This window comes from Rhinoderma darwinii, chromosome 2 (genome assembly GCF_050947455.1).
Source record: "Rhinoderma darwinii isolate aRhiDar2 chromosome 2, aRhiDar2.hap1, whole genome shotgun sequence".
Lineage (NCBI taxonomy): Eukaryota > Metazoa > Chordata > Amphibia > Anura > Rhinodermatidae > Rhinoderma > Rhinoderma darwinii.
In genome coordinates, this window is record NC_134688.1 from 241,755,349 (window position 1) to 241,782,058 (window position 26,710).

Below are 26,710 nucleotides of genomic sequence, written 5' to 3' on the forward strand. Positions count from 1 at the left end.
CGCATTCCAAGAGTCTTAACACTTTTTTTTTATTCCGTCGACATAGCCGTATAAGGGCTTGTTTTTTGCGGGACGAGTTGTATTTGGTAATTGTACCATTTTTAGATGCTTATAATATATTGCTTAACTTTTATTTTAGGAGAGAATTGAAAATAAGCAGCTATTCCAGCATTAATTTTCACGTTCTAAATTTACGCCGTTTACTATGCAGCGTAAATAACATGTTGACTTTATTCTATGGGTCGGCACGATTACTGGGATACCAAATATGTAAGGGTTTTATATGTTTTCCTACGTTTTCACAATAAAAACCCTTTTAGAAAAAAATTACTTGTTTTTGCATCGCCGCATTCCAAAAGCCGTAATTTTTTTAATTTTTCCGTCTGTTTCTGTATGTGGGCTTGATTTTTGCGGGCCAATGTGTAGTTTTCATTAGTACTATTTTGGGGTACATAGGACTTATAGATTAACTTTTTATTTTATTTTTTATGGGGTGGAATGGGAGAAAAGAGAGAATTTTGCCGTTGTTTTTTTTGGACGCCGTTCATCCGGCGGTTTAATTAATGTGTTCATTTTATTGGTCAAGTTCTTACGATCGCGGGGATACCATATACGTGCATGTGTGTATTTGTTTTGACACTTTTACTAAATAAAACCACTTTTTGGGCAAAAAAAGTAGTTTTTATATATATATGTAAATTTTATATATATATTTTTTTTTTCACAAACTTTATTTAACTGATTGACATTTTTTTTTTTTTTTTAAGTCCCACCAGGGTACTTCACTATGCGATCTGCTGATCGCATATACAGTATGATGCTTTGGTATACTTAGTATACCAAAGCATTATTGCCTGTCAGTGTAAAACTGACAGGCAACCTGTTAGGTCATGCCTCCGGCATGGCCTAACAGGCATTTGCTGAAGACAGACCTGGGGGTCTTTGTTAGGCCCCAGGCTGTCATGGAAACCCGACGGCGCCCCGCGACTTGTTTGCGGGGGTGCCGATGGGGTGACAGAGATGCGGCTGTCACTATTGACAGCGGCATTTGATGGGTTAAACTGCCGGAATCGGAGCGCGCTCCTGCCGCTGATCGCGTGGGTACAGTGTCAGTACCCGCGCCATCACAGGACGGATATATCCGTCCTCCTGCGCGAACTAGCAGCTGCTGAGGACGGATATATCCGTCCTTTGGCGTTAAGGAGTTAAACTGGGAGAAAATAATCGATCAAACCAACATTCGCAAGATGATGATTATTTAATTGCGCTGAATTTCAATTTAGATTATTTTTCGATTAATTGCCCAGCTCCAGTGTGTGTGTGTGTGTGTGTGTGTGTGTGTGTAATTTTTTATATATATATATATATATATAATATATATATATATATATATATATATAAAATCTATCTATCATTTGATTATATATCATTGTACAGGCTATCTGCACTAGGCCTAACCAAAAAAAATAATAGGGAATATATATATATATATATATATATATATATATATTTATTCCCTATCTAATCTATTAAAGGTGGATCAAAAGCTAGATGTATAGATAGCAATCTATCTATACGAATAATGTTTTATGGTGTAACACTATTGTTTTGTGACACCGTATTCTTTTGGCAGCGATTCTCTCGAAGTCTCTTTTTCTCCTCACGCTAAAACTATGTGTGAGGAGAAGAAAAGAGGCAGGCGATTCGCTGCCAGAAGTTTCAAAATAAAAACAAATGTGATCGCTGTGATAGGTAGTCACAGCGATCACATGATCAGGGACCAACAGATTGGTCCCTGATACTCTGTCCAGGGCCCAGAGCTGTTGGTGACAGCGTGGGCACAGGGCTGCGTGCACACTATATATTTTCTACAGAAATGAATATGATCACTGTGTTTTGGTTCTCGCAGACCTATTAGGTCATATATATATATATATTTTTATATTCTATTTAGGCTGCGTTCCTGGTTTTGTCTTAAAAAAAATATGTTCAAAATCTATACTTTGGGAACCAGCCTTAGGCTTGGTTTCCACAGGACGTTTTTATTGCGTTTAGCCCTGCACACCCAGATTTTATTGGAGAAATTTCTGCGACTGAAAAAAACAAAAAAAACGTTCTATTCATCTGAATAGAGTTGTTTCTGCAGCAAGCACAAAATATGCATTAAGAACTTGCTGGGGGCCTAACTGTGTTTTAATTGCAGTTTAAAGCATCCCTGATCTTTCAGGTAATGTGCGTGCGTGCGTGCGTGTGTGTGTGTTATTTCTGGCCATTATATGAGTAGCAGTCTGCATTTTTTTTTTAAGCAGTTTTCCCCTCTGCAAGCTCTCTCTAATTCTCAGTTGTCTCTGAGCTAGTGGGCGGAGCCTAATGGCTTTCATGTCTGCCATACACTGCACACACAGAGATAGGAGAGCAGGATTCTACTCCTCTATCAAATATATAGAAACCGCATAAGCAGCATGGAGGACATTATACAACAGTAATAAGCAGTGTAGCTTAGAATCCAGCACTGGGGTGAGATATACCACTTACCAAGAAGCTGCAGTACGTCTGTGTCTATTTCACTCTGCTCCCCCCTCCCCTCTCCAGAGAGTTGTATGGGCAGCGTGTCTGTGTCTCTTTCTGCTCCCTCCTCATGCTCTCCATAGTCTTATATAGGCAGGCGGTGAAGACACCCCTCCACCTTCTGCAGTCTGTGAATTCTGCTTTGTAACTAGGGACGGACTTTGCTTGACAACAGGGGGTGGACAGCAGATTACAGGAAGAGACACACCTAGTGGCAGTAACTTCACACAGAATTTGCATGGATAAAAACTATATTGAAACCGTAAGTAAATTACAAAGTTGAAATATATCAGGTATACTATTACGTTAGCGTAAGTTGTTTGAACTGTTAGTGTCCATTGAAACCATGTGCTTCACCTGTAATAGCCACACCGCCTAAAAATGCATGCGTCTTTTAAAATGCAATTTTTATTTTTTTTAAACAATTAAGAAGCAATTCAAAACTGCAATAAAACGCCCTGTACAGAAAACAGCCTGAGTGGAAAAACAGAATAACGTTATGTTCACACGGAGTATTTTGCCGAGTTTTTTGACGCGGAAACCGCGTCGCAAAACTCGGCAGAAACGGCCCGAAAATGCCTCCCATTGATTTCAATGGGAGGCGTCGGCGTCTTTTTCCCGCGAGCAGTAAAACTGCCTCGTGGGAAAAAGAAGCGACATGCCCTATCTTCGGGCGTTTCAGCCTCTGACCTCCCATTGACTTAAATGGGAGGCAGAGAAAGCGTATTTCGCGGTGTATTATGCCCGCGGCGCTCAATGGCCGCGGGCGAAAAACAGCGCAAAAATCGCCGTGCAGGGAGAGGAATATCTGCCTCAAACTTCCAAACTGAATTTTGAGGCAGATATTCCTCCTGCAAAATACTCCGTGTGAACATAGCCTAACTGTTCCCCATGTACTTGTGGGTTTATGGATGGCCAGATGTTCCATCAACTTCTGTGTCTAAGAACCATCCCACTAGTCTCCAACAGACAAATGTTTTTCCATATGTTTTAATAAATTACTTTTATTTTATTCACTTTATTCATTCTCTGCATTTTTTTTATATAATCTAAATCTGCCATCTGTTTCTATTTTAGCTGTACCAACAAGGGAGACTTTGCCAGCTTGGAAGTGAGTTTTGTGAATTGGAAGTTTTTGCAAAAGTTTTACGTGCATTAGATAAAAGGTGAGTCAACTCAACAGTTAATGATAAATCACATTGTCCCACAGGAAAGCTTTGAAAGACTCATTCTATATTCTGCTCCAAGTCCATCATTAGGACTGTCTAGCTTGCTGCGCCCATGGCCAACCCAAGTGTGGTGCGACCTCTGCTGAGGGGGGCATCTTAGGGGCATTTGTGTCTACCAGGAATCTTATTACTAGCCTCCTGGCGACATGTGACTTAACTGTACGTGACAGCCGCCAAGCGCAAGTATGAAGCTGGCTCATGGAATGAGTCCGCTACATACTCAGCGAGTGTCGGCTATATGTTAGTCGACACCTCACTGCGTCGGTCAGTGTTGGCGATAACTCTATTCCCAGCCGTTTAACCACTCAGACATCGTGGTCAAAAGCGACCGCGAGATCTAACCCACTAGAAAGAGGGGAGCCCTCCATCAGCCCATCTTCCTCCCCCGGGACGCGATTTCAGAGTGCCGATAGTTGTTGTTGCAGCCTAATGAAGATTCCCAGGTGTGCCATCTTTGTGTTCCTATTAAGCCCTGCCAGAGGCAATAGTAGTAATGCAGTATAATGTGCAAGCGATCCAACTATAATAAAGTAGAAAATCTGTTAAATGTTTTTTCCATGTACATAAAAGGGATAGTAAAAAAAATAAAAACCCTTTTTACATTACAAATTAACATAATTGGTATCGCTGCATCCTAAAGATATAGCCACACGTAGAGTAAACACTGTAGACTTTCCGCAACTGATTGCATTGTGGAAAATTCACATCGTAATATGGTAGCAGAAAAGTGCTTGACATTTTAACTGATCTCATCCACACGCTGTGTAAATAATACACTGAAAAAACGTTGATAACATAACCTACGGTGTTTTTTTGTTTTTATTAATCCGCAGAATGGCAATTTATGCTTCAGAATCGCTGCTTGCTTGTTTTGGGTATTCCCCATTGAATTCAATGGGTAGGTAAAACCTGCAACAAATAGCAGATGTTGCGTTTTTTGTTTTTTTTGCGGCACAAAAGCTGCGATTCCGCAACAAAAATCTCAACTTAGAAACAAAAAAAGCCAGATCTCCTATGCTTTTCAGTCCAGGTCGGCCTCTTGGGATGACGTTTCATCCCATGTGACTGCTGCAGCCAATCACAGGATGCAACGGTCACATGGGTTGAAACATCATCCCAGGAGGCTGAGCTGCATCACATCAGAGGTACTCGTCGCCATGACTACGGGTAAGTATAAGTTGTTTGTTTTTTAATCTGCTGCAGCGGACATTCCACCCGAAAAACTGCACCACAATTAGGTGCGGTTTTTCAGCCAGAACTCCCTGCGGGCTCCAAAGCAGATACGCTGTGTACTTTTACGCAGCGTATCCGCCCTGTGTGAACATACCCGAAGTCCGAACTGTTCTAATATAACGTTATTTAACCCACACGGTAAACACAGTAAAAAAAAAAAAAGTAAACACCAGAATTCCTGTTTTTTGGTCAACTTCGCTTCCCATAAAAATGGAATAAGAAGTGAGCTAAAAGTTGTATTTGTACCAGAAAATAGTGCTATTAAAAACTACATCCCACCCCGCAAAAAACTGAGCGGTGTCATCGCTTATCGTTGTAAAAATAAAAAAGTTATGGCTCTCAGAATATGGTAACCCAAAATAAACTTTTTTTTAAAAAAAATGTTATCAAGTAGATTTGTAGTTTTTACCGCACGGTGGACACCATAAAAACAAACCCAAAAAGCAATGAGGAATCGCTGTTTTTTGTTTGTTTTTTTATTTTTTTTTATTTCCCCAATCCACCCCACAATTTTTTTTATTTTTAGTTTTCCAGTACATTATGTGGTACATTAAAGGGGTTGCTCGATGAAAATAAAAAGGATTATTTCAGAAAAGAAAAATAGACTTTGTAATATACTTTCTTTATTAACAAAACCGCATGTATCATAGGTTTTCAGTTTCCGATGCGTGGACCCCGATGTTCAGAGTGATCGTCCTTGTGGTCACGCGCCGACGGGAAGATGCTCCGCTCTCCTCTCTTTGTATCGATGACGCAGATGAAATGTTCTGGTTGCCTGGCTCAATTCATCTGCTAAGCCAGCCCCCTCTCCATCACGGCTGAGACTGAGAAGGGGACTGGCTTAGCTGATGAATTGAGCCAGGTAACCTGCCCCTTGATCCATGTCATCGACACACACAGAAGATGGTGGGACCCCCCCCGGAGTTTGTTTCGCCGCGTCACCACAATAATTGCCACACCAATGTTCCAGGTCAACGTGATGGGGACTGAAAACCTCCAACCGTGCAGGTTTGGAAAAGAAAATATTATTAGAGTTTATTCATTTCAGAACATAAAAATAATAGTTTTTATCTTCGTTGGACAACCCCTTTAACTCGTCCTGCAAAAAATAATTCCTCATATGTTGACGGAAAAATATAAAAAGTTATGGCTTTTAGAAGGCAAGGAAAAACGAAAAATGGCTGCGGCATCAGGGGGTTAATTGCAAAGCACTGTTATACAGTCACATATTAACCGCTCCATGTGTAATTTAATATTTGTATTATTTGAGCACTGAATGGTGTTATTTACTTAGGCAGTGTTCCGTATATTGTCTTTGCATTGTGTGGCGAGGGCCATTGTATAGCATTGTTATTTAGGGAATATAGAAGTGTTATTTAGCCGACACGTGGCACACTATGGTACTTATAATTAGGCATTGTTTGGTATGGTAATTTGTACACTTACGACAAAATGCCGCATGCAGAAGGGGCGCCAACAGAAGGTGTACCACACAAGGCAATATTCAACGTGAAGGTATGTTGACACAGAGGAAATTTTGCGCTGGATTCCGCTGCATAATTCCGCCTCCCATTCATTTTAATGGGTGTCGGACGCTTTTTTTTTTTCTCCTGGTAGCTGATTTATTTATTTTTTCCATCTAGCGGGAAAAATCCGCACCCTGCTCGATGTTGGGGCGGATTCCGCCCAAACCTCCCATTGATGTCAATGGGAGGGAGAATTCTTCTTGCTGACGGCAGAAACGGTTCCGTGGCAGATTTTGCGGCAGGACCCGCCACACAAAATCCATCGTGTGAACTAGCCCTAAGGCGCTAGTTTTGATGTGGAGTTTATGTACCACTCCTTAAATACATTGTAATTTATCTTTCTGGTAAATCTATGATTGTACTTAATATATATTGCTTGTGCGTTTATATAAAAACAACAATGGGTGGATGTGCCTTCTTAGTCATTCATTTTATATTGTCCTCATAAAATTTATTAAATATTAATTAATATTTGTACATTAGTGTTTTAGACCTATAACCATTTATTTTATAGATTCCTGTTAATGTTTTGTTCACGATAGATATCATTTTGTTTTCCCCCCAAACCCCCACCCCATTGTTCGTCCTCTACAGACATCTACTTCATCACTGCTTTCAAGCTTTAATGGACCATGGAGTTAAAGTTGCCTCTGTGTTGGCATATTCTTTTAGCAGGCGTTGCTCATATATAGCGGAGTCCGATGCTCAAGTTAAAGAAAAGGCGATCCAGATTGGTTTTGTTCTTGGTAAGAAGGCTTGCATTCATTTCCACTTTAAATACATAGTAGAGGAGCACTAAACCTAGTTTCCAAAGACAAAAACAACAAACACAACCTCCCATTATTTTCTTGTTCCTGTTTTATCCGTTCTCACAATTTCAAAACGTGAAAAATAAGAGGAAACCAGTGTACGCTTCTCTTAGGAGGCAGCAATGTTTTCTCTCCCTCTAATGCCAAAGACTATTTCTCTAGTCAAACAGGGGGGGGGCATGGGGTCCCAGGGTTTGGACCTGCAGCGATGATGCATTTTTATCACTTATCCTGTGGCTAGGAGATAAATGTTTTTCGTTGCAATCGCTAGAAGACTCAGTTCACACTGTCATGGCTTCTGTTTTTGCAGTGATGATCCTCCTTTCCCCTTCCCTACACTTCTACTAGGGCCATCAGATTTCCGTTATATATCCAGTTGTTTATTGGGAGACAGCCGGGATCCTGCTCCACAGGCCACGATCGAAGTTTACTTCGAACGCGGCCATTTAATCCGTTAAATTCTGCGGTTAATGCAGACCGCGGCATTTAAATCATTTGCAGAGGTAGGGAGCTCCCTCTCTCCCCATCGGTGGCCCACAAATGCAATCGCGGGCATCCGATGGGGTGTCATGGCAGCCGGGGGCCTTATAATAGCCCCCAGGTCTGCCCTGGGCACATGCCTATTAGGATGTGCCAGCGGCACGTCCTAATAGGTTGCCTGTCAGATTTACACTGACAGGCAATAATTCTCTGGTATACGAAGTACACCAAAGCATTATAGCAGCTATCTGAAGATCACATAGTAAAGTCCCCTAGTGGGACTAAAAAAAAAAAGTAATAAATGTGAAATAAAAATTAATAAAAATGACAGTAAAAAAATATGGTTTTATTTAGTAAAAGTGTAAAAAATAAAATAAAACTACACATATATGGTATCGCTGCGACCGTAATGACCCAAACAATAAAATTAATATGCAATTTCAACCGCATTGAGAACACCGTAAAAAAAAACACAAAAAACAATAGCGAATTTGCTATTTTTTGCCATTGCTCCCCCAAAAAGTCATAAAAGTTAACAAATAAGTCCCACGTACCCCAAAACAGTACCAATCACAACTACATCTTGTCCCGCAAAAAACAAGCCCTCCAATCACTACTTTAACGGAAAAATAAAAAAAAACTACGGCTCTTGGAAAGCGACGATGCAAAAATAAATTTAGTTAGTGTTTTTATTGTGCAAAACAGGTAAAACATAAAAAAAGCTATACATATGTGGTATCGTCGTAATCGTACTGACCCATAGAATAAAGGTAATGTGTTATTTATGCCGCACAGTGAACGGCGTCAATTTAAAACGCATAGAACAATGTCGGAATTTTAGGGTTTTTTCTATTCCCCCCCCCCCAAAATAAAAAGTTAACAAAAGTTAATCTAAAAATTATATCTACACCGAAATGGTGCCATTAAAATATACAACTAATCCCGCAAAAATCGAGTCCTCTTACAGCTATGTCGACAGGAGAATAAATTTTTTATAGCTCTTTGAATGCGACTATAATAATATGAAAAAAATTGCTTGGTCATTAGGGCCTAAAATAGGCTGGTCACTAAGGGGTTTAAGTCTGAAAAATGCCCACGAGGCTACAACACTAGGGTGTATCTCAGTCGTTTCCAGGAACGGTGAATGACACTTGAACAACAGGGGGGAAAAATAATCGGTCGGTCGTATTATCCTACCTATGTTCTCCAATGCAGTGTTTTCCCGCTAGTTGTATAAATGCAATCAGCGTCTAATATGGTATTGCTTCATATTCCTTTATCGGGATTAAAAAGGGCATATAGTGCGGACACCTCCGACAAATAAGAAAAGGAAGGATTTTTATTGCATGTACTCACAAGGATAAAATCAAACACTCGTAAAATATTAAACGCATGTGGCATGCTGATCCTCTCTTGTTTTTAGCATGCTTTTAGAATTTTTATGTTTTCTGAAGATTATAATTCATTGGAAGTTATAAAAGATTATTGTTTTGGTTTTTTTTTCTGGCAAAAAAGTAAATTGCAATTTGCTTTTTTATTGTTTTCCCTTTTGCAGGTGGTTTTCTCTCTGATGCTGGCTGGTATGGTGATGCTGAAAAGGTGTTCCTGTCCTGCCTACAGCTCTGTACTCTTCATAATGAAATGCTCCATTGGTTTCGTGCAGTGGAGTGCTGTGTCAGGTATATTTGGCTCAATTTTTTGATCTAGCGTGTCAAAGGTTAAGTTGGAGTACTGAAACAATATTTAAAACCGTAAAATAAAAAGTTAAAAGAAAGTGTGTAGAAAAGAGCTCGAAATTGTAATTATTAATTAGGGAGACTTTCATACTCCTTACTAAATCATTTGTGCAAACACTGCTTGGCTAGACCGTGTCTCTAAGTTTAAGGCCTCATGCACATGGGTCAGCCGGGGGCGGAGTCTCACCCGCGAGCCGCCCGCAAATCGCAGGCCGTGCACATTTGCAATGAGCTTGGACTGCAGAATACAGCCGTAGTAAGGCATGCCCGTTCTTTCTGCGGTCCGGGCTCCTGGGCCGTGCATGGACCGTGGAAACCATGGTCGTGTGCATGGCCCCATAGGAATGAATGGCCGCAATGCAACAGACAGCAGGTGACTCTACACGCCATGCTTTACCAGCTCCCTGTCCCCCCTACGTTACAGTCCCCTGTATTATGCTAGTGAGGATAGAAGTTTGCTTGACATTTATTAGTTTTACCTAATACAGTTTGTATCTATATAGTTACAGACAGAAAAGAAGTAGATATACATAAGACATTTATAATGTATTTATTACATTGTGACATCTTCTGATTCTGCCCTATCTTACATGGATATCGTGCTTTGTTTTCTTCCTAGGTTGTTGCATGTCCGAAACGGGAACTGCAAATACCACTTGGGAGAAGAAACCTTTAAACTTGCTCAGAGTTACATGGAAAAGCTAGCCAAGCATGGGCAGCATGCAAACAAAGCTGCTTTGTATGGAGAGTTGTGTGCTCTGCTCTTTGCTAAAAGTCATTATGATGAGGTAGGTGCATCTTCTTGACTGCTGTATAGAAATATAAATTGAATGCATTTGAGATTTAACATTTTGTTTACTTCTAACAGTTAGCATCAAAATATAATCTGCGTGCAATGTTGTGTAATTAAAGAGGCTCTGTCACCACATTATAAGTGGCCTATCTTCTATATAATGTGATAACGGCGCTGTAATGTAGATTATAGCAGTGATTTTATTTAGAAAAACGATCAATTTTGTCCAAGTTATGACCTATTTTAGATTTATGCTAATGACTCTCTTAATGCCCAACTGTGTATTTTTTAGCTTTTGACCAAGTGGGCGTTGTAAAGAGTTAATGTGTGAGTAAGTGACAGCACATCGTGATCTCGCAAGATCACGATGTGCTGAGTACATGAGGAGAGAAGTGTATAACGCTGATTGGTCAGCGTCATGCACTTCTCTTTACAACGCCCACTTGGCCAAAAGCTTGATCGTTTTCTAAATAAAAAACACTGCTGTAATCTACATTACAGCGCCAATCACATTATGTAGAAGATAGGCCACTTATAATGTGGTGACAGAGCCTCTTTAAGCTGAGCTACTATAAGGCCCTGTTCACACAGCGTTTTTTGGCAGGCAGAAAAATCTGCCTCAAAATTCCTTCATGAATTTAGAGGCCGATTTTGGCCTGCCTGCAAATTTTTGCATAGTTTTTTGCCTGCCGCCATTGAGCACCACGGGCGAAAAAAACGCAGCGATAAACGCTTTCTCTGCCTCCCATTTACTTCAATGGGATGTCAGAGGCGGAACTGTGGCAAGAAAGAGCATGGCACTTTTTTTTTTTTTTTTTTTTTTTTTACTGTGAGCAGCTAAAAACCGCCACAGAAAAAAATCTCCTCCACCTCTCATTGAAAGTTTCAGCCGTTTCTTGCTGCTGATTCTGACGCAGTTTCTGCATCAAAATCAGCGTAAAAAAAACCTGTGTGAACTGGGCCTTAAGCATTGCAGTCTGCTAAATTACATTGAGATGTAGCATTTTTGTTTGTCGATCAGCTGAATAATGCATGTTCAATGATATATATTTTCCACATTATACTAGTCTAGCAGGGGACTTCTGGGAGGTCAGAGTTTACAAGGAGAAATTCTAAATTCCACTGTGAACTAGGAGACGTGTGACTTTAGGTCAATAATGCATATGTAAAACTAAGGAAAAACTACCTAATGTGATCTGTAAACTCTATCTAGATGAGCAGTTTACATTTTCCAGTTTATAACAATTAGGCCTCTTTCACCCTGCGTTTTCCCTGCATATTTGACATATGTGTCCGGAAAGCTCCCGCTGCATACGTCAAACGTACCCACAGGCTCCTACTATATTGACTGAGACCAAAATAGTGTCCTTTGGGCTTCCACCAGGCGGTATATGTTGACGATACGCTATTCTAACATAGAAGCCTATGGGTGATGGATGCCACTGTATGGCTTATGTCACAGACATTCTTTTTAATGTTTAAGTCATGAGCTTTTCATGACGTATATGTCAAACGGAGGCCAATATAGCCTATAGGTGACGGATGCCTAACAAAGTCATCCAAAGGAAAAGAGGCAGCACTCCAGATAGGTCTCAAAAAAACGTTTTTTATTCACCCATATGTGAAGAGGATGCAATGTTTCAGCTGCTCAACGCAGCCTTTGTCAAGCAATGAAATACAGGTGTATCACTGCTTTTATACAGCCGACAGTGTGTGGGACAAGGATACAACATTAGCATATCAAAAAACATTAACACAGTAAATTACAAGTGTAAATATCTAACATAATCACTAAAACAATAGTGCAGTGTTTTAAATAAACATATGTAATACAGCGATGCATTGTGAATTACAAAAACATTACAACACATAATCACTAGTAAAGATCACAGCAGGAATCATCAATTATTTAAGTCCATATATGCAAAATAGCTGGCACTCGCCCAAAAAGGAAGAACAAGGGCTGTCATATGCACTTTCAATATGCTATATACCTCGCCAAGATATAGCGTCTATTACTGCGCATGTCCAAGATCTTGTGACTAGAATATAGTCATCTGACTACCTGTCAAAACTAGGACTACGGACAAGCATTCATGGTTACCACCAATGAAAAAAAGAAAGTCTAGATACGGAGCGGATAGTGCCACACCCCCTGTATAAAGCACCCCCTGTAGATGGTACCACCCCCCTGTAAATAGCGCTACCCCCCTGTAGATAGCAACATCCCCCCTGTATTTATCAATATCCCTGATGCAGATGGCCCAACTCCACCCGCCATAAATGGCACCCCCCTTCCTGTAAATAGCACCACCGTAGTTCCCTGTAGGAACGGAATTCCTCTGGCCGAAGATTCTGCTCCAACAGGAAGCCCCTGATGTCTCTGTCCATATATGGATAGTGACACCAGGGGCTTCTCCGGTAGCGGAATTCCCGACAGCGATCTGACACCGGGGATTCCGCTCCTAGGGAGAGCCGCTGACATCATCGTCCATATATGGACAGTGACACCATGGGCTTCTCCATTAGCGGAATCCTTGGCCAGAGTGTCGGCCGGGGATTCTGCTACTTAGAGAGAGCCACTAACGCCAATGTCCAAATGGACAGGGACGTCAGGGCCTCTCTCTAGAATCGGAGTCCCCGGCCAGTGCGATCTGACACCGGGGATTCCGCTCCTAGAGTCAGTTCAGGTGGCGCTATCTACCACGGGGGGAGGTTGCTATCTTCAGGGCTGGTGGCACTATCTACAGCGGGAATGGAGATACAGCGGGGGCTCCCTCTAGGAGGGGAATCCTCGGCCAGAGCGCAGGCCCAGGATTCCAATGCTGGAGGGAGCTTAGTGCAAAAGCTCCACCTATCTACAGTGGGGCGTGTTTTCTAGGGCTCTCGACGCCCTGGCCAACATGAGTGCAGTGCTGCTCACACTGAAGCAGCACTGCGCTCAAACCCGTTCCAGGCTGTCAACGTTTATACACGTGCTAACTGCACGGGGCATTGGCAGTTAGAACGTATATAGCCGTATGGCAGCGTGAAGGGGTTATTATAGAATCAGGCATATAGGTAAACACTTATCAAATCTTGTGAAAATAACAACCATAATTTATTATTACTGCATGCTCAAAAAGTTCAGAGAGCATTTATAATCTTCAGATTGGGTGAGTATCCAGCTTCACTTCAAGAATGTACACTACCGTTCAAAGGTTTGGGGTCACCCAGACAATTTTGTGTTTTCCATGAAAACTTACACTTATAGTTATCAAATGAGTTGCAAAATGACTAGAAAATATAGTCAAGACATTGACAAGGTTAGAAATAATGATTTTTATTTCAAATAATAATTTTCTCCTTCAAACTTTGCTTTCGTCAAAGAATGCTCCATTTGCTGCAATTACAGCATTGCAGACCTTTGGCATTCTAGCTGTTAATTTGCTGAGGTAATCTGGAGAAATTTCACCCCATGCTTCCAGAAGCCCCTCCCACAAGTTGGATTGGCTTGATGGGCACTTCTTGCGTACCATACGGTCAAGCTGCTCCCACAACAGCTCTATGGGGTTGAGATCTGGTGACTGCGCTGGCCACTCCATTACAGATAGAATACCAGCTGCCTGCTTCTTCCCTAAATAGTTCTTGCATAATTTGGAGGTGTGCTTTGCGTCATTGTCCTGTTGTAGGATGAAATTGGCTCCAATCAAGCGCTGTCCACAGGGTATGGCATGGCGTTGCAAAATGGAGTGATAGCCTTCCTTATTCAAAATCCCTTTTACCTTGTACAAATCTCCCACTTTACCAGCACCAAAGCAACCCCATACCATCACATTACCTCCACCATGCTTGACAGATGGCGTCAGGCACTCTTCCAGCATCTTTTCAGTTGTTCTGCATCTCACAAATGTTCTTCTGTGTGATCCAAACACCTCAAACATCGATTCGTCTGTCCATAACACTTTTTTCCAATCTTCCTCTGTCCAATGCCTGTGTGCTTTTGCCCATATTAATCTTTTCCTTTTATTAGCCAGTCTCAGATATGGCTTTTTCTTTGCCACTCTGCCCTGAAGGCCAGCATCCCGGAGTCGCCTCTTCACTGTAGACGTTGACACTGGCGTTTTGCGGGTACTTATTTAATGAAGCTGCCAGTTGAGGACCTGTGAGGCGTCTATTTCTCAAACTAGAGACTCTAATGTACTTGTCTTGTTGCTCAGTTGTGCAGCGGGGCCTCCCACTTCTCTTTCTACTCTGGTTAGAGCCTGTTTGTGCTGTCCTCTGAAGGGAGTATTACACACCGTTGTAGGAAATCTTCAGTTTCCTGGCAATTTCTCTCATGGAATAGCCTTAATTTCTAAGAACAAGAATAGACTGTCGAGTTTCACATGAAAGCTCTCTTTTTCTAGCAATTTTGAGCATTTAATCGAACCCACAAATGTAATGCTCCAGATTCTCGACTAGCTCAAAGGAAGGTCTGTTTTATAGCTCCTCTAAACAGCAAAACTGTTTACAGCGGTGCTAACATAATTGCACAAGGGTTTTCAAGTGTTTTCTAATCATCCATTAGCCTTCTAACACAGTTAGCAAACACAATGTACCATTAGAACGCTGGAGTGATGGTTGCTGGAAATGGGCCTCTATAGACCTTTGTAGAGATTGCATTAAAAAACAGACGTTTGCAGCTAGAATAGTGATTTAGCACATTAACAATGTATAGAGTGTATTTCTGATTAATTTAATGTTATCTTCATTGAAAAAAACTGTCCTTTTCTTGCAAAAATAAGGAAATTTCTGAGTGACCCGAAACTTTTGAACGGTAGTGTATAAATATATAGAAAGATCTATAAGGATCGAAAAGAAAAAAAAAGTAATTCACATCAAACACGTAGCTGTTAGCGAAAAACTAAAGTGCAATTAATGCATAAAAAAAGAAACCCGTATACTATACTAATCGCCTTACTACAATGACGATTCCTAAATGACAAGATAAAAAGAGAAAGATGACAAAAGGGGGCGATCACTGTTCCATACAACCCCTCAAGAAAATACGTCTCATATAAAAGCCTTTAGGCTATAGTCCAAATTAATCTCATTGGGCTGCAGTGTATTAAGTTTACTGATCCATTCAATCTCTCGTCTCCTAAGTAACCTTTCCCTATCACCACCTCTTCTAAGAGGTGGTATATGGTCCATAATCCAGTAACGGCGCTGATTAACCTTATGCACTGCTTTGCAAAAGGGTATGGGTAGTTCAGTTTTCTTAGTATAAATTGTAGATTTCTGGGTGTTGAGTTTAACTCTACATATACTCCGTAGTCGTCTCCCCTACATACAGGAGTTTGCATGGGCACATCAGAACGCAAATTACAAAATCCGACCTACAGGTAAAAATATTTTGAATCTTGTGTACTTTACCAGAAATCCGGTGTGTAAAGGTATCACCCTTGCACATGAGACCACAATTTGCGCAGCCAATACCAGGGTAACACCCCTTACGTACAGTTGCAACAGATCAATTAGGTTTACCACTATTGGGACCAATGTCCTTCTTAACCAAATGGTCCCTCAGGTTAGAGGACCACCTATATGAAAAAAGGGGGGGTTCTCTAAAAGAAGGGATAACGTAGAAATTACCTAACATGGGCCAATGTTTGCGGATAGCGTTCATAACCTGCAAGCTATGCTCATGCTAAGTGGTGACACAAGGGATACGTTTTGCCTTAACAGGGCCAACTAACTTTTTACCAGATCTCTCCATATCTTTCACCTTATCAATATTTGACTCCTAAATTCTGCTTGCGCAGTTATCCTGATAGACTTGAAGTCCCATGTCGTCTAAATGGTTAATCATGATTGACTCATCGTCAACAATCCTTCTAATCTGCAACATCTGGGATAAAAGGAAGGGATCTGATCATATTACGTGGATGTTGGCTCTCATATCTCAGAAGGTTGTTAAGGTCTGTGGATTTTATAAAGTATTGCCCTTAATGTAGACCGTAGTATCCAAAAGTTGTATAGCCTCAGTGGAGCTCCCCATCGTAAATTTAATGTCTTGGTCTGGATTAATTTTTTTCATATTTAAATATGGCAAAGACTTCCTAGTATTTGACCAAATGAGGAAAATGTTGTCTATGTATCGCCACCATCCCAAAACATTGGAGAAATGGTGGGACACGTAGACGACAGACTCCTCAAGGTTCATTCAGTTGTCGCACTATTTCATCAACCTACATTTTTCAGTCCATAACGACGACCGCGCCACCCTTGTCAGCGGGCTTAATGACCAGATCATTATGGACCAACTCCTGCAGGGCTGACATTTCCCCTTTAAATTAGGATGTGTGTGGTGTTCAACCCTAGTTTCATAACTAAATTGTAACAAATGTATATCTATCTTAGCAGAATAAATGAAACCCTCAAAGACTTCAGAATTAATAGGGGGTACATATTCACTTTTATTAACCCCTTAGTGACCACCAATACGCCTTTTAACGTGATTCACTACTGGGCTTTAGGCTAGGCTGACGCCTTTTCACGTCGGCCTAGTCTAAGTCCTGCACGGGTCTCCCGTGCAGGCAGGAGCCGGGGCTCTGCTGTCTGATGACAGCTGAGCTCCTGCTCCAATGCCCGCGATCGAAGTTTACTTCGATCGCGGCCGTTTAACCCGTTAAATGCCGCCGTCAATAGCGACCGCGGCATTTAACTTTGTTTACAGAGGGAGTGCGCTCCCTCTGTCACCCATCGGCGGCCCGCGAATGCAATCGCTGGTCTCCGATGGGGTGTCATGGCAGCCGGGGGACTGATAAAAGCCCCCAGGTCTGCCCTGGACATATGCCTGTTAGGACGCGCCGGAGGCACGTCCTAACAGATTGCCTGTCAGATTTACACTGACAGGCAATAATGCTCTGGTATACGAAGTATACCAGAGCATTATAGCAGCGATCGGAACATCGCACAGTAAAGTCCCCTAGTGGGACTAATAAAATAAGTAATCAAAGTGAAATAAATATTATTAATAAAAAGTACAGTAAAAAAATAAATCCATTTTTTTCCATAAAAAGTGGTTTTATTTAGTAAAAGTGTAAAAAAAAAAAAAGTACACATATATGGTATCGCCGCGACCGTAATGACTCCATTAATAAAGTTAATATGTAATTTAAACCGCAAAGTGAACACCGTAAAAAAAAAACGCAAAAAACTATGGCGAAATTGCAATTTTTTTCCATTGCCCCCCAAAAAAGTCATAATAATGAATCAATAAGTCCCATGTACCCCAAAACAGTACCATTCAAAACTACGTCTTGTCCCGCAGAAAACAAGCCCAAAAAATCACTACATTGATGGAAAAATAAAAAAATTACGGCTCTTGGAAAGCGACGATGCAAAAACAAATAATTTTAGTTCAAAAGTGTTTTTATTGTGCAAAAGTCGTAAAACATAAAAAAACCTCCACATATGTGGTATCGTCGTAATCGTACCGACCCATAGAATAAAGGTCACATGTTAATTACGTTGCACAGTGAACGGCGTCAATTTAAAAACGCATAGAACAATGGCGGAATTTCAGGTTTTTGTTATAATCCCCCCCCAAAAAGGTTAATAAAAGTTAATATAAACATTATATGTACCCAAAAATGGTGCTATTAAAAAGCACAACTAATCCCGCAAAAAACAAGTCCTCATACAGCTATGTAGACGAAAAAATAAAAACGTTATAGCTCTTTGAATGCGACTATAGAAAAACGAATAAAATAGCTTCGTCATTAAGGCCTAAAATGGGCTGGTCACTAAGGGGTTAAAGAGCCCAAATTTTTTTTTCGACTCCATTCATGGGGTGTAACGGTCACTGGAGTAAGACGTGACTGTTTGTCAGAAAACCATACTTTGAGTTTAAGGGACCTGAAAAAGGAGTACAAATCAATGTCAAGTTGACACCAGTCAGTGGGAGACACAGGGAAGAAGGATAACCCTTTACTCAATAGAGACCCTTGAATGGGCGATAAGTCAATGGAGGATATATTTACCACCATTGATGGCTGTGCTAATTCTGCTTCCTCAATGTTCCCACATTTTTCATAGGCCTTGTGCGTAGACTTTCAGCGGTGACGTCTACCGCCCCTTCTGGTGCTGCGTTTTTTTCCCTTTTGCACCGCTGTCTGTATGCCTAAAAAATCATTAGGGGTAGGCAAATGCGTAGATTTCTTATTTTTAACAGATCTCCTATTACCATCAGAGTTGGTTCTGGACCCCTTGTGTTCACTGGCCTGCCAGTTGTATACATGCCCAGTGCTATAGTCCTCTTGGTCTCTATGCCATTCATGTCTTTTGACTTCTTCCTGTTCAGTCCGAAGTTTTCACATCTGTTGTAAAACATGTTCTTTATAATTGCCTAACTCCGTGGTTTTAAATGTATTCATTAATTTCTGTTCACTCTTAGTTTTTGTTCGGCCTGCCCAATCTCCTTTTGTAAAAATTCGATATTGAGGAGAATTATATCAAGAGCATACTTGTTAGATAACCCTTCAAAGCGAGAGCAAAAATCCACATTAGTGGGGAAAAAGGTTAGGTTTCAAATGTGAACGAAGGCCTCTAGGTATCATTATGTTGCTAATTCTTGGCCAATAACAACAGATGTAAATTCAAGTTAATCACACGTCTTGTCTCATGTTCATAACCGCGTTTGACGTCTATCTTAGAAGGCATCCACCACCCATAGACTAATATGGGAACCGTTTAACTTATACATCATGAATAGGTCAAGTGAGTTAATGACACATCCTTTTAACGGATTCAGTAATAGTCTCTGACTAATGCCACTGTTTCGTCACAGTCTCCATTAAACGTATATGTGGGGAGCTTTTCCCTGCGTTTACATCAAAAGGAGACTATAAGCACCATGTGAATGGGGCCTTAGTTAATCAAGAAAATATAAAGACTGTATCACACGTTGTTTTAAAAGGTGTCAACTTTTATTTCACCATAATAGACCGCTGTCTATAGTCTTTCTATTTTCTTGTGTCTATCTTTTGGAGTTGGACTGGCTACGACTCGACACTGCCTGTTTCGGTTGGGACACTGATGTGCTGCTGATTTTCTTTTTCTGGACGCCTTCGTTAATCTGTTACTTGCTCTTTACTCTATTTAAGCATATATCTATTGCTGGCAAGTGGGTTATTAAAGTAGACTTGTTTCATGTCTTCCTGTCGGTCTTAATAATCTCTAAATATAACTGTATTCACAAGGATATGATAAACTGTATTATGTTTCATTAAAAAGTAATAAATGAAATACTATATTTCTATTATTTACTAGGCTTATAAATGGTGTATAGAAGCCATGACTGAAATTACCAGTGGACTTCCTGTAAAGGTGATAGTAGATGTTTTGAGACAGGCATCTAAGGTATGTGCAAGGTTTAGATATTACAGAAAAAATAAAAATCAAATTGCATTTTGGGCAGCAAATCTGAATAAGTGGCTTGAATATGGGTGATGTATGATGATCTGTTCTGCAAGAGCATACTGTATTACTCTATGGCCATGGCCTGCATTGCTATTAAACTGGCAGAACATATTAACCGCTTCACGCGCTGTGCGCAATACTACGTCGTAAGCAATACTGCATTCCGCACTCCAACGTACTATTGCGGAGCAGACATAAACTGTCAAGACCAGTGACATATCGGCGATAGAACAGAGATGGCGGCTGTCATTGACAGCTGACCATCTCTGTCATTGGCCGGGGGACAAATCAGAGCGGTCCCATGCCGGCGATCGCTGTGATTGGTTTGTCAATTCTGACAGGTCAATCACAGCACTTTAGAAACGATATGCTAGTAATCTCACTGTTAAAAAAAAAAAAATACAAAAAATATAGTTTTAGGGTTAGTTAGTTAGTTAGTTTGTGATCGTTAGGGATTTTATAGAAAATTACCCCCAAAAAACAGTTCATATTTCTCGCCGCATATATACCGCCGAGGAAGCGTATGCTGTTGTCTGTTCAGACACAGACCGTGACGAGGAGTTCCAATTTTTTTTTATCTTCCTCCACTGATCATGAGGATATTCAGGAACCTCCTCAAAGGTGCATAAGAGGTGGCGTTGAGTCAGCCTACCGCAAACCACACCATCTGGCTGCCCCCTCTATGTATACAGATCATATTCCTGTCAGCAAACGCCGACACCTTAAAATGCATTTCCCCAACCTGTACCCCTCGAATGTCGGCATTATTCCGAACTGGTATCAAAAGATGTTCCATCACCACCGCGAACAGCAGGGAATCCTAAATGGAGCAGATAGCGATCCATTAACCCTGATATACGCCTGGGGATGATTGTAAAGGGACATTATACGCGTCAACATTAGGCGACCTACTCCCATCTGGCTCAAAGCCACCTCCAGAAACTCTCAATCCTCCCGGTCAAAGGCCTTCTCCGCATTCAGCGACAACAGCATACAAGGAACGCTACTCGTCACGTGATGAATCAGAGAAAAGGTCTTCATCGTGTAATCTCTGGCTTCGCGCCTTGGGACATACCCCACTTGATCCGGGTGAATCAGGAACCCCAAAAACATGGCCAGTCTATTCGCTATCAACTTAGCATACATCTTAGCGTCTGTGTTAATGAGAGAGATTGGCCTATAGTTCGCACAATGTTGCGGATCCCTACCCCCCTTCGGGATGACCGTGATATGAGCCTGCAAAAACGAATCAGGGAACTTCACCTGTTCCGAAATGGAATTAAACGACTCTTGCAAGGGCGTCACCAATTCCTCTGCTAGGGATTTGTAGAATTCCGCCGTGTACCCATCGGGCCCCGGGCTCTTCCCTGCCGGTAGCGCTTTAATAACCTTCAATAACTCCTCTCTCTGGTAAATGGTAAATCCAGGCCCACTGCCTCTTCTGGAGACAGCCGAGGCAACGCCGTGTCTCTAATATACTCAGATAAAGAGAGCGGGGAATCGGGAGGAACACTATCCAGAGTGGGAGAGGGGAGGTTATAAAGCGAGGAATAATACTCGCAGAAGGCCGATGCTATATCCTCTATTTTAAACGCCAAATCTCCCGCTACAGTGCGTATCGAGGGTATAAAGGAGGTCGCCCGCAGTGCCCTCGCCAATGCCTTCCCCGCCTTATTGCCCCACTCATAATAAAAGCGTGAGCACACCTGACGGAGCCTAGCACTATTCTTGTCCAGCAGAAGTTTAATCTCATGGCGCGTCTTGGTTCCCTAAGAGTGCGTTCTTGCAGCGTCTGTTTATGCTGGGCTTCTAGGGACTGTACTCTAACTAGAAGCACCTGCAGCTTCGCCCCCCTCTCCCTCTTGAGGCGTGCACCATGCTTAATGAGTACTCCCCGAAGCACACATTTAAGAGCCTCCCACTTCACCGCCGGGGCTGTCTCATCTCTAGCATGATTCCCCCCCCCCCTAAAATTCTCCACCGTTTTGTTTCAACTCTATCATACACAACGGGTCCTTCAGCAACGACTCGTCTAGGCGCCAGGTAAATCCACTGCGGCGCTCTGTGGAAAAGCGCAGTACACAAGACACCAGAGCGTGGTCAGAGAGAAGCATATTGCCAATAGAGGTCTCTTTCACAAAAGACTATGGTAAACCATAACTTAATCAATCCTGCTGTAAGAGTTGTGGGCGAATGAATAGAAAGTGAAGTCCCTATCGTCCGGATGGGTCAACCTCCACACATCGCAAAGCCGCATATCTCTGAGCCTCTTCCTCAGTTTGTTCAATTTATTGTATGCCAGGGAACTCCGCCCAGAGGATGTGTCGAGCAAAGGATTAATGGCTAGATTAAAGTCCCCACATAGGATAGGCGCGCCCGACGAGAAAGCGCTCAACTCCTCCAACATCTTCAGGATAAAAGGAACTTGGTTAATTTTAGGGGCATAAATATTGGCTATCGTGACCGTGCGGATCCCTACCTCACACTTCAGAAAAATAAATCGTGCCTCTGAGTCCACATAGGAATCTATCACCCTACCCTGAAAAGACTTGTGTAGGAAAATAGACACGCCCCTAGTCTTGCCATTTGGATTACTGCAGTGGTATCCCACCTGGTAATATTTATTACGAATGATTGGAACCTGATCCGCCCGGAAGTGAGTTTCCTGAACACAAAGTACCTGGATCCTCTGTTTATGTGAAGCATACAAGATCTGAGACCTCTTCTCCGGAACATTAAATCCCTTCACGTTCAGGGATGAGATGGTGAAATCAGCCATTATCCATGAATTCAAAGAGACTCAAGATGCAACTTATCACAAAATACCTGTATTCGCCAAATCCTGCCGCCATGCCCATCATCCCGTCAAAGACATCAAGTACATTGCAGACCTTCCATGCATACATTACATCACCAAAGCACAGCCTGCAAAATAGAAAATGGATAATAAGAGGAAAGAAAAAAGAAACCGATGACAAGTAAAACCTCCTGCCACACCAATATATTAATTTGTGCCACTCAGCACCTGTATCACTGGTTAGAACCAGTCTAGTCTCAGCGATATTCCTATGTGGGGGTCACAGAGAACTACCTTCAAACAGTGTACTACTACCTGATACCAGTAAATATACCGAACTAAACTCAACAGCCTCTAATATCCACGTCTGCTGAACCAGGTACATAAAGGGACAGACCTCTCATGTTAATGCAAACCACCTACGGGGACTATAACTGCCTAACATAAGCCCATAACGGGACGTATCTATCCGCCCTAGAGTCTAACTTTGCATAGTAGATTTTAACCAGGGCTTGACATACGCCCAACAGGAAATAACATGGCTTTTCACAGACTCACAAAGATGACGGGCTCGGGCATCCCCGCATGGGTGAACACCTGCAATACAACGGGGTTAAAGAGAAAGCATATCGATCACATCAACGTTCCCGAAATCTTGACGGGTTCGCTCTCTGACGCCATCGCGGTCTCTTCGGCAACGGTGATCCAGATCTCTCTCGCCTCCCAGGCCCGGGCCTCCCAGGCGGCGGCGCTCCCGACCCCTGCAAAGTATCCAGTTGGAAAGTCTCGCAGTCCGGCAATGCCATGACTGGCAATCCAAGGGCCCTCAAAAATCCCGGAAGTACCGCATGTGTATGTAACGAGACAGTTCTGTCCTCCACTCGCACATGCAGGGCAAAGGGGAATCCCCAGCGATACGATATCCCCCGTTGTTGCAACACGGAAAGTAGAGGGCGCATCAGCCCACGCTGCCTCAGGGTGCGTCTCGCTAGATCCGGAAACGGGAGCAGTTTTGCCCCATCTAAATCAATCTCGGCCTTCAATCTCGCCTTCTGCAGAATCTTCTCTTTTAGGCCATAATAGTGGATACGGCAAATGACATCGCGTGGTCTAGCAGCATCAGCACTCTTCGGACGCAATGCCCTGTGAGCTCTATCTATCTCAATATAGGTGTCCACCGGGCGATTAAGTAAGGTGTTGAAGATACCCGTCAACGTCGGCATTAAGTCAGCAGTTCTAGTTGCTTCCGGCAAATCTCTCAGACGTATATTATTCCTCCTGTTCCTATTTTTCGACACATACAGAGATGAAAAAAAAAATGGCAGCCCCCATAGAGAAGTAAAAAGAAAAAGTAAAACACAAAATTTATTTTAATAACATACTAAAAGCGAAAACGTATAAAAAAAATTTTTTTTGCGACACCTGTCCTTTTAATTGATCTAATAGTTGCACAAACCAAATTATACGCAACGCAGTTTCTTACCACTCGTGCCAGGACCCAGAGATGGGAACCTATCTATTTGATTTGAAATGATGACATTCTGGGGGCTTATGCTAAATATGGGCCTAATAAAGAAACCCACAATTAGGTCATATTGGACTACAGACGTCCTCTATCATACCCCAATGTACCAGGCTGTAATGCCCAGGAAACGTTTTGAGGCCATCCTAAAATGTTTACACTATAGTGATAACTCCCTTTGTTGTCGTCGTCCCCCCAAAATGACCCTAACTATGACCGGCTAAATAAAATAAGGCCACCATTAAATTTTCTGAACAAATATGCATCGACGAGTCCCTAGTCCACTTCAAAGGGAGGCTACACTTTAGCCAATATTTACCTAATAAAAGGGCGATATACGGAAAAGAAATTTATAAACTCTGCGAAAGCGATTCCGGATACACCCACCAATTTAGAATATATGAGGGGAAATATTTGCAAATTAATCCCCCAGACTGCCCCCCTTCTCTGGGAATAAATGGACGAATTGTGTGGGACCTCATACATCCACTTCTAAATCAAGCATACAACTTGTACCTTGATAACTACTACACCAGTATGTCACTTTTTGAATGCCTCCAAGACAAAAACACGGTAGCCTGTGGCACAATTCGCTGCAATCCGCGAGGCCTCCCAAAGCCATTTATAGCTGATAAATTGAGAGCCAGGGAATGCAGAGCATTGTGCAGCGACCAGATCCTGCTCATGAAATTTAGGGACAAAAAAGACGTCCTGATGCTGCCCTCAATTCATGGCGATTACACCAGCCCTGTCCAAATACGTGGGGCGAGCACCACAACCTCCAAGCCTGTCTGCATACAGGATTATAACAAGAACATGGGTGGAGTTTACCCCGCCGAGCAAATGATGCATATAGTTCCATGAGAAAAACCAGATCATGGTACAAAAAAACTAGCTGTCCATCTGGTTCAAATGGCCATGTACAATTCTTTTGTACTTTTTAAGAGAGACGGCAATCAGAAAACTTTCTCTTGGTTACCAAGAAAAAGTCATAAAATGCCTTATTTTTGGAGATCAGGAGGAAGCAGGAGCAAGTAGGGCTACTAGTAAGGCCACCAGGATCATAGTGCGGCATAATTTCCCCAGTGAAGTGCCTCCTACTGCAAAACAAGTAAACCCCAAAAGTGATGTCGTGTCTGTTCTAAGAGAGGGATCAGAAGTGATACAACGTATCAGTGTGACACATGCCCTTCTAAACCTGGCCTCTGTATGAAACAATGCTTTCAGATTTATCATACTTCCCTTGATTACTAAATTTAATTATAATTATTTACTAGTATACCCATTTAACTACTTAGAATTTTTAAAAATATATAATTTTTAATGGACAAAACTATTTCTATTCTCAAAATGCCCACAGATAAATTGGCTTTCCACCAAAATACCAAACAAAACTAAAAATTCTCATTATACCCCTAGATGAATACTTTGGAGATGTAGTTCTCTAATTTGTTTTTGGTAAATGCTTCTATGTTCTGGCACGATGAGGGCTAATTTAAAAAAAAAAAAGAAATTCAGAATTTTATCTCCAGTTTCGCATTCATATCTCTCAAAAAAACGGTGGGTTGGCATGATCACTACACCCCTTGATAAATACTTTGAGGAGTGTACTTTCCAAAATAGGGTTACTACTCAGGTTTTTTTTTTTTTTTTTCTTTTTAATCTCGGAGCCTATGCAATTGTGGGCCAATAATGTTCAAATCACAAAATTACACCTGAAAAATGCACATGTTGCCCTTTCACTCCCGAGTCCTGTCATATATGTTCAAGCAAAAGAGGAAAAGTTTTATGTTCAGGCACCTCAAAGACTTTGCAATTCCAACATTTTGCCCAAAAGCCATTTCATTTAAATCTGTGCTTTAAAAAGCAAAATGGCGCTCTAAGCCCTGTCGTGTGTCCAAACAGCAGTTTATTACCACATATGGGGTATTGCTGTGCTCAGGAGACTTTTCTTTACAAATGTTGATGATTTTTTTTCTCCTCTATCCATTGTAAAAATGAAAAAATGTGAGCTAAAACGACATTTTATTGGAAAACATTTTGATTTTCATTTTTCCAGGCCTAGCTCCAATAAATTCAGCAAAACACCTGTGGGGTAAAAATGCTCACTATGCTCCTAGATTCGTTTCTTGAGGAGTGTAGTTTCCCAAATGAGGTCACTTTGGGGGTTTTCCATTGTTTTGGTCGCTTAGGGGCTTTGCAAATGCGACGTGGCCTCCACAAACCATTCCAGCAAAACTTTATCTCTAAAAGTCAAATGGTCCTCCATCCCTTCTGATCCCTGACGTGGGTCCAAACTGCAGTTTATTACCAAACATGGGGTATTGCTGTAATCGGGGTGCTTTTTTCTTCTTTATTCCTTGTAAAAATTTAAAAATTCTATATTTTTTTCAGAAAGAGTAGATTTTCGTCTTCACAGAGTGATTCCAATAAATTCGGCAAAAAAACTGTTTTGTCAAAATGCTCACTATACACTTACGCAAATTCCTTGAGGGGTGTAGTTTAAAAACTTGGGTCACTTTTGGCGGGGGTGGGGGAGTGGGGGAGTTTCCACTGTTTTAGTCACTCTA

At 41.7% G+C, this 26,710-nt stretch overlaps 1 protein-coding gene across 1 annotated transcript in view; it reads left to right on the forward strand.

The window, feature by feature from the left end:
* The window catches only part of APPBP2 (amyloid beta precursor protein binding protein 2), a 71,690-nt gene that overhangs the window by 32,123 nt on the left and 12,857 nt on the right, over positions 1 to 26,710 (forward strand). Inside the window, exons 2-6 of the mRNA XM_075853002.1 lie at positions 3,646 to 3,734; positions 7,151 to 7,302; positions 9,401 to 9,524; positions 10,201 to 10,369; positions 19,672 to 19,761. Of these exons, the coding sequence (XP_075709117.1) occupies positions 3,646 to 3,734; positions 7,151 to 7,302; positions 9,401 to 9,524; positions 10,201 to 10,369; positions 19,672 to 19,761 (624 nt within the window). The remainder of the gene's footprint in view (positions 1 to 3,645; positions 3,735 to 7,150; positions 7,303 to 9,400; positions 9,525 to 10,200; positions 10,370 to 19,671; positions 19,762 to 26,710) is intronic.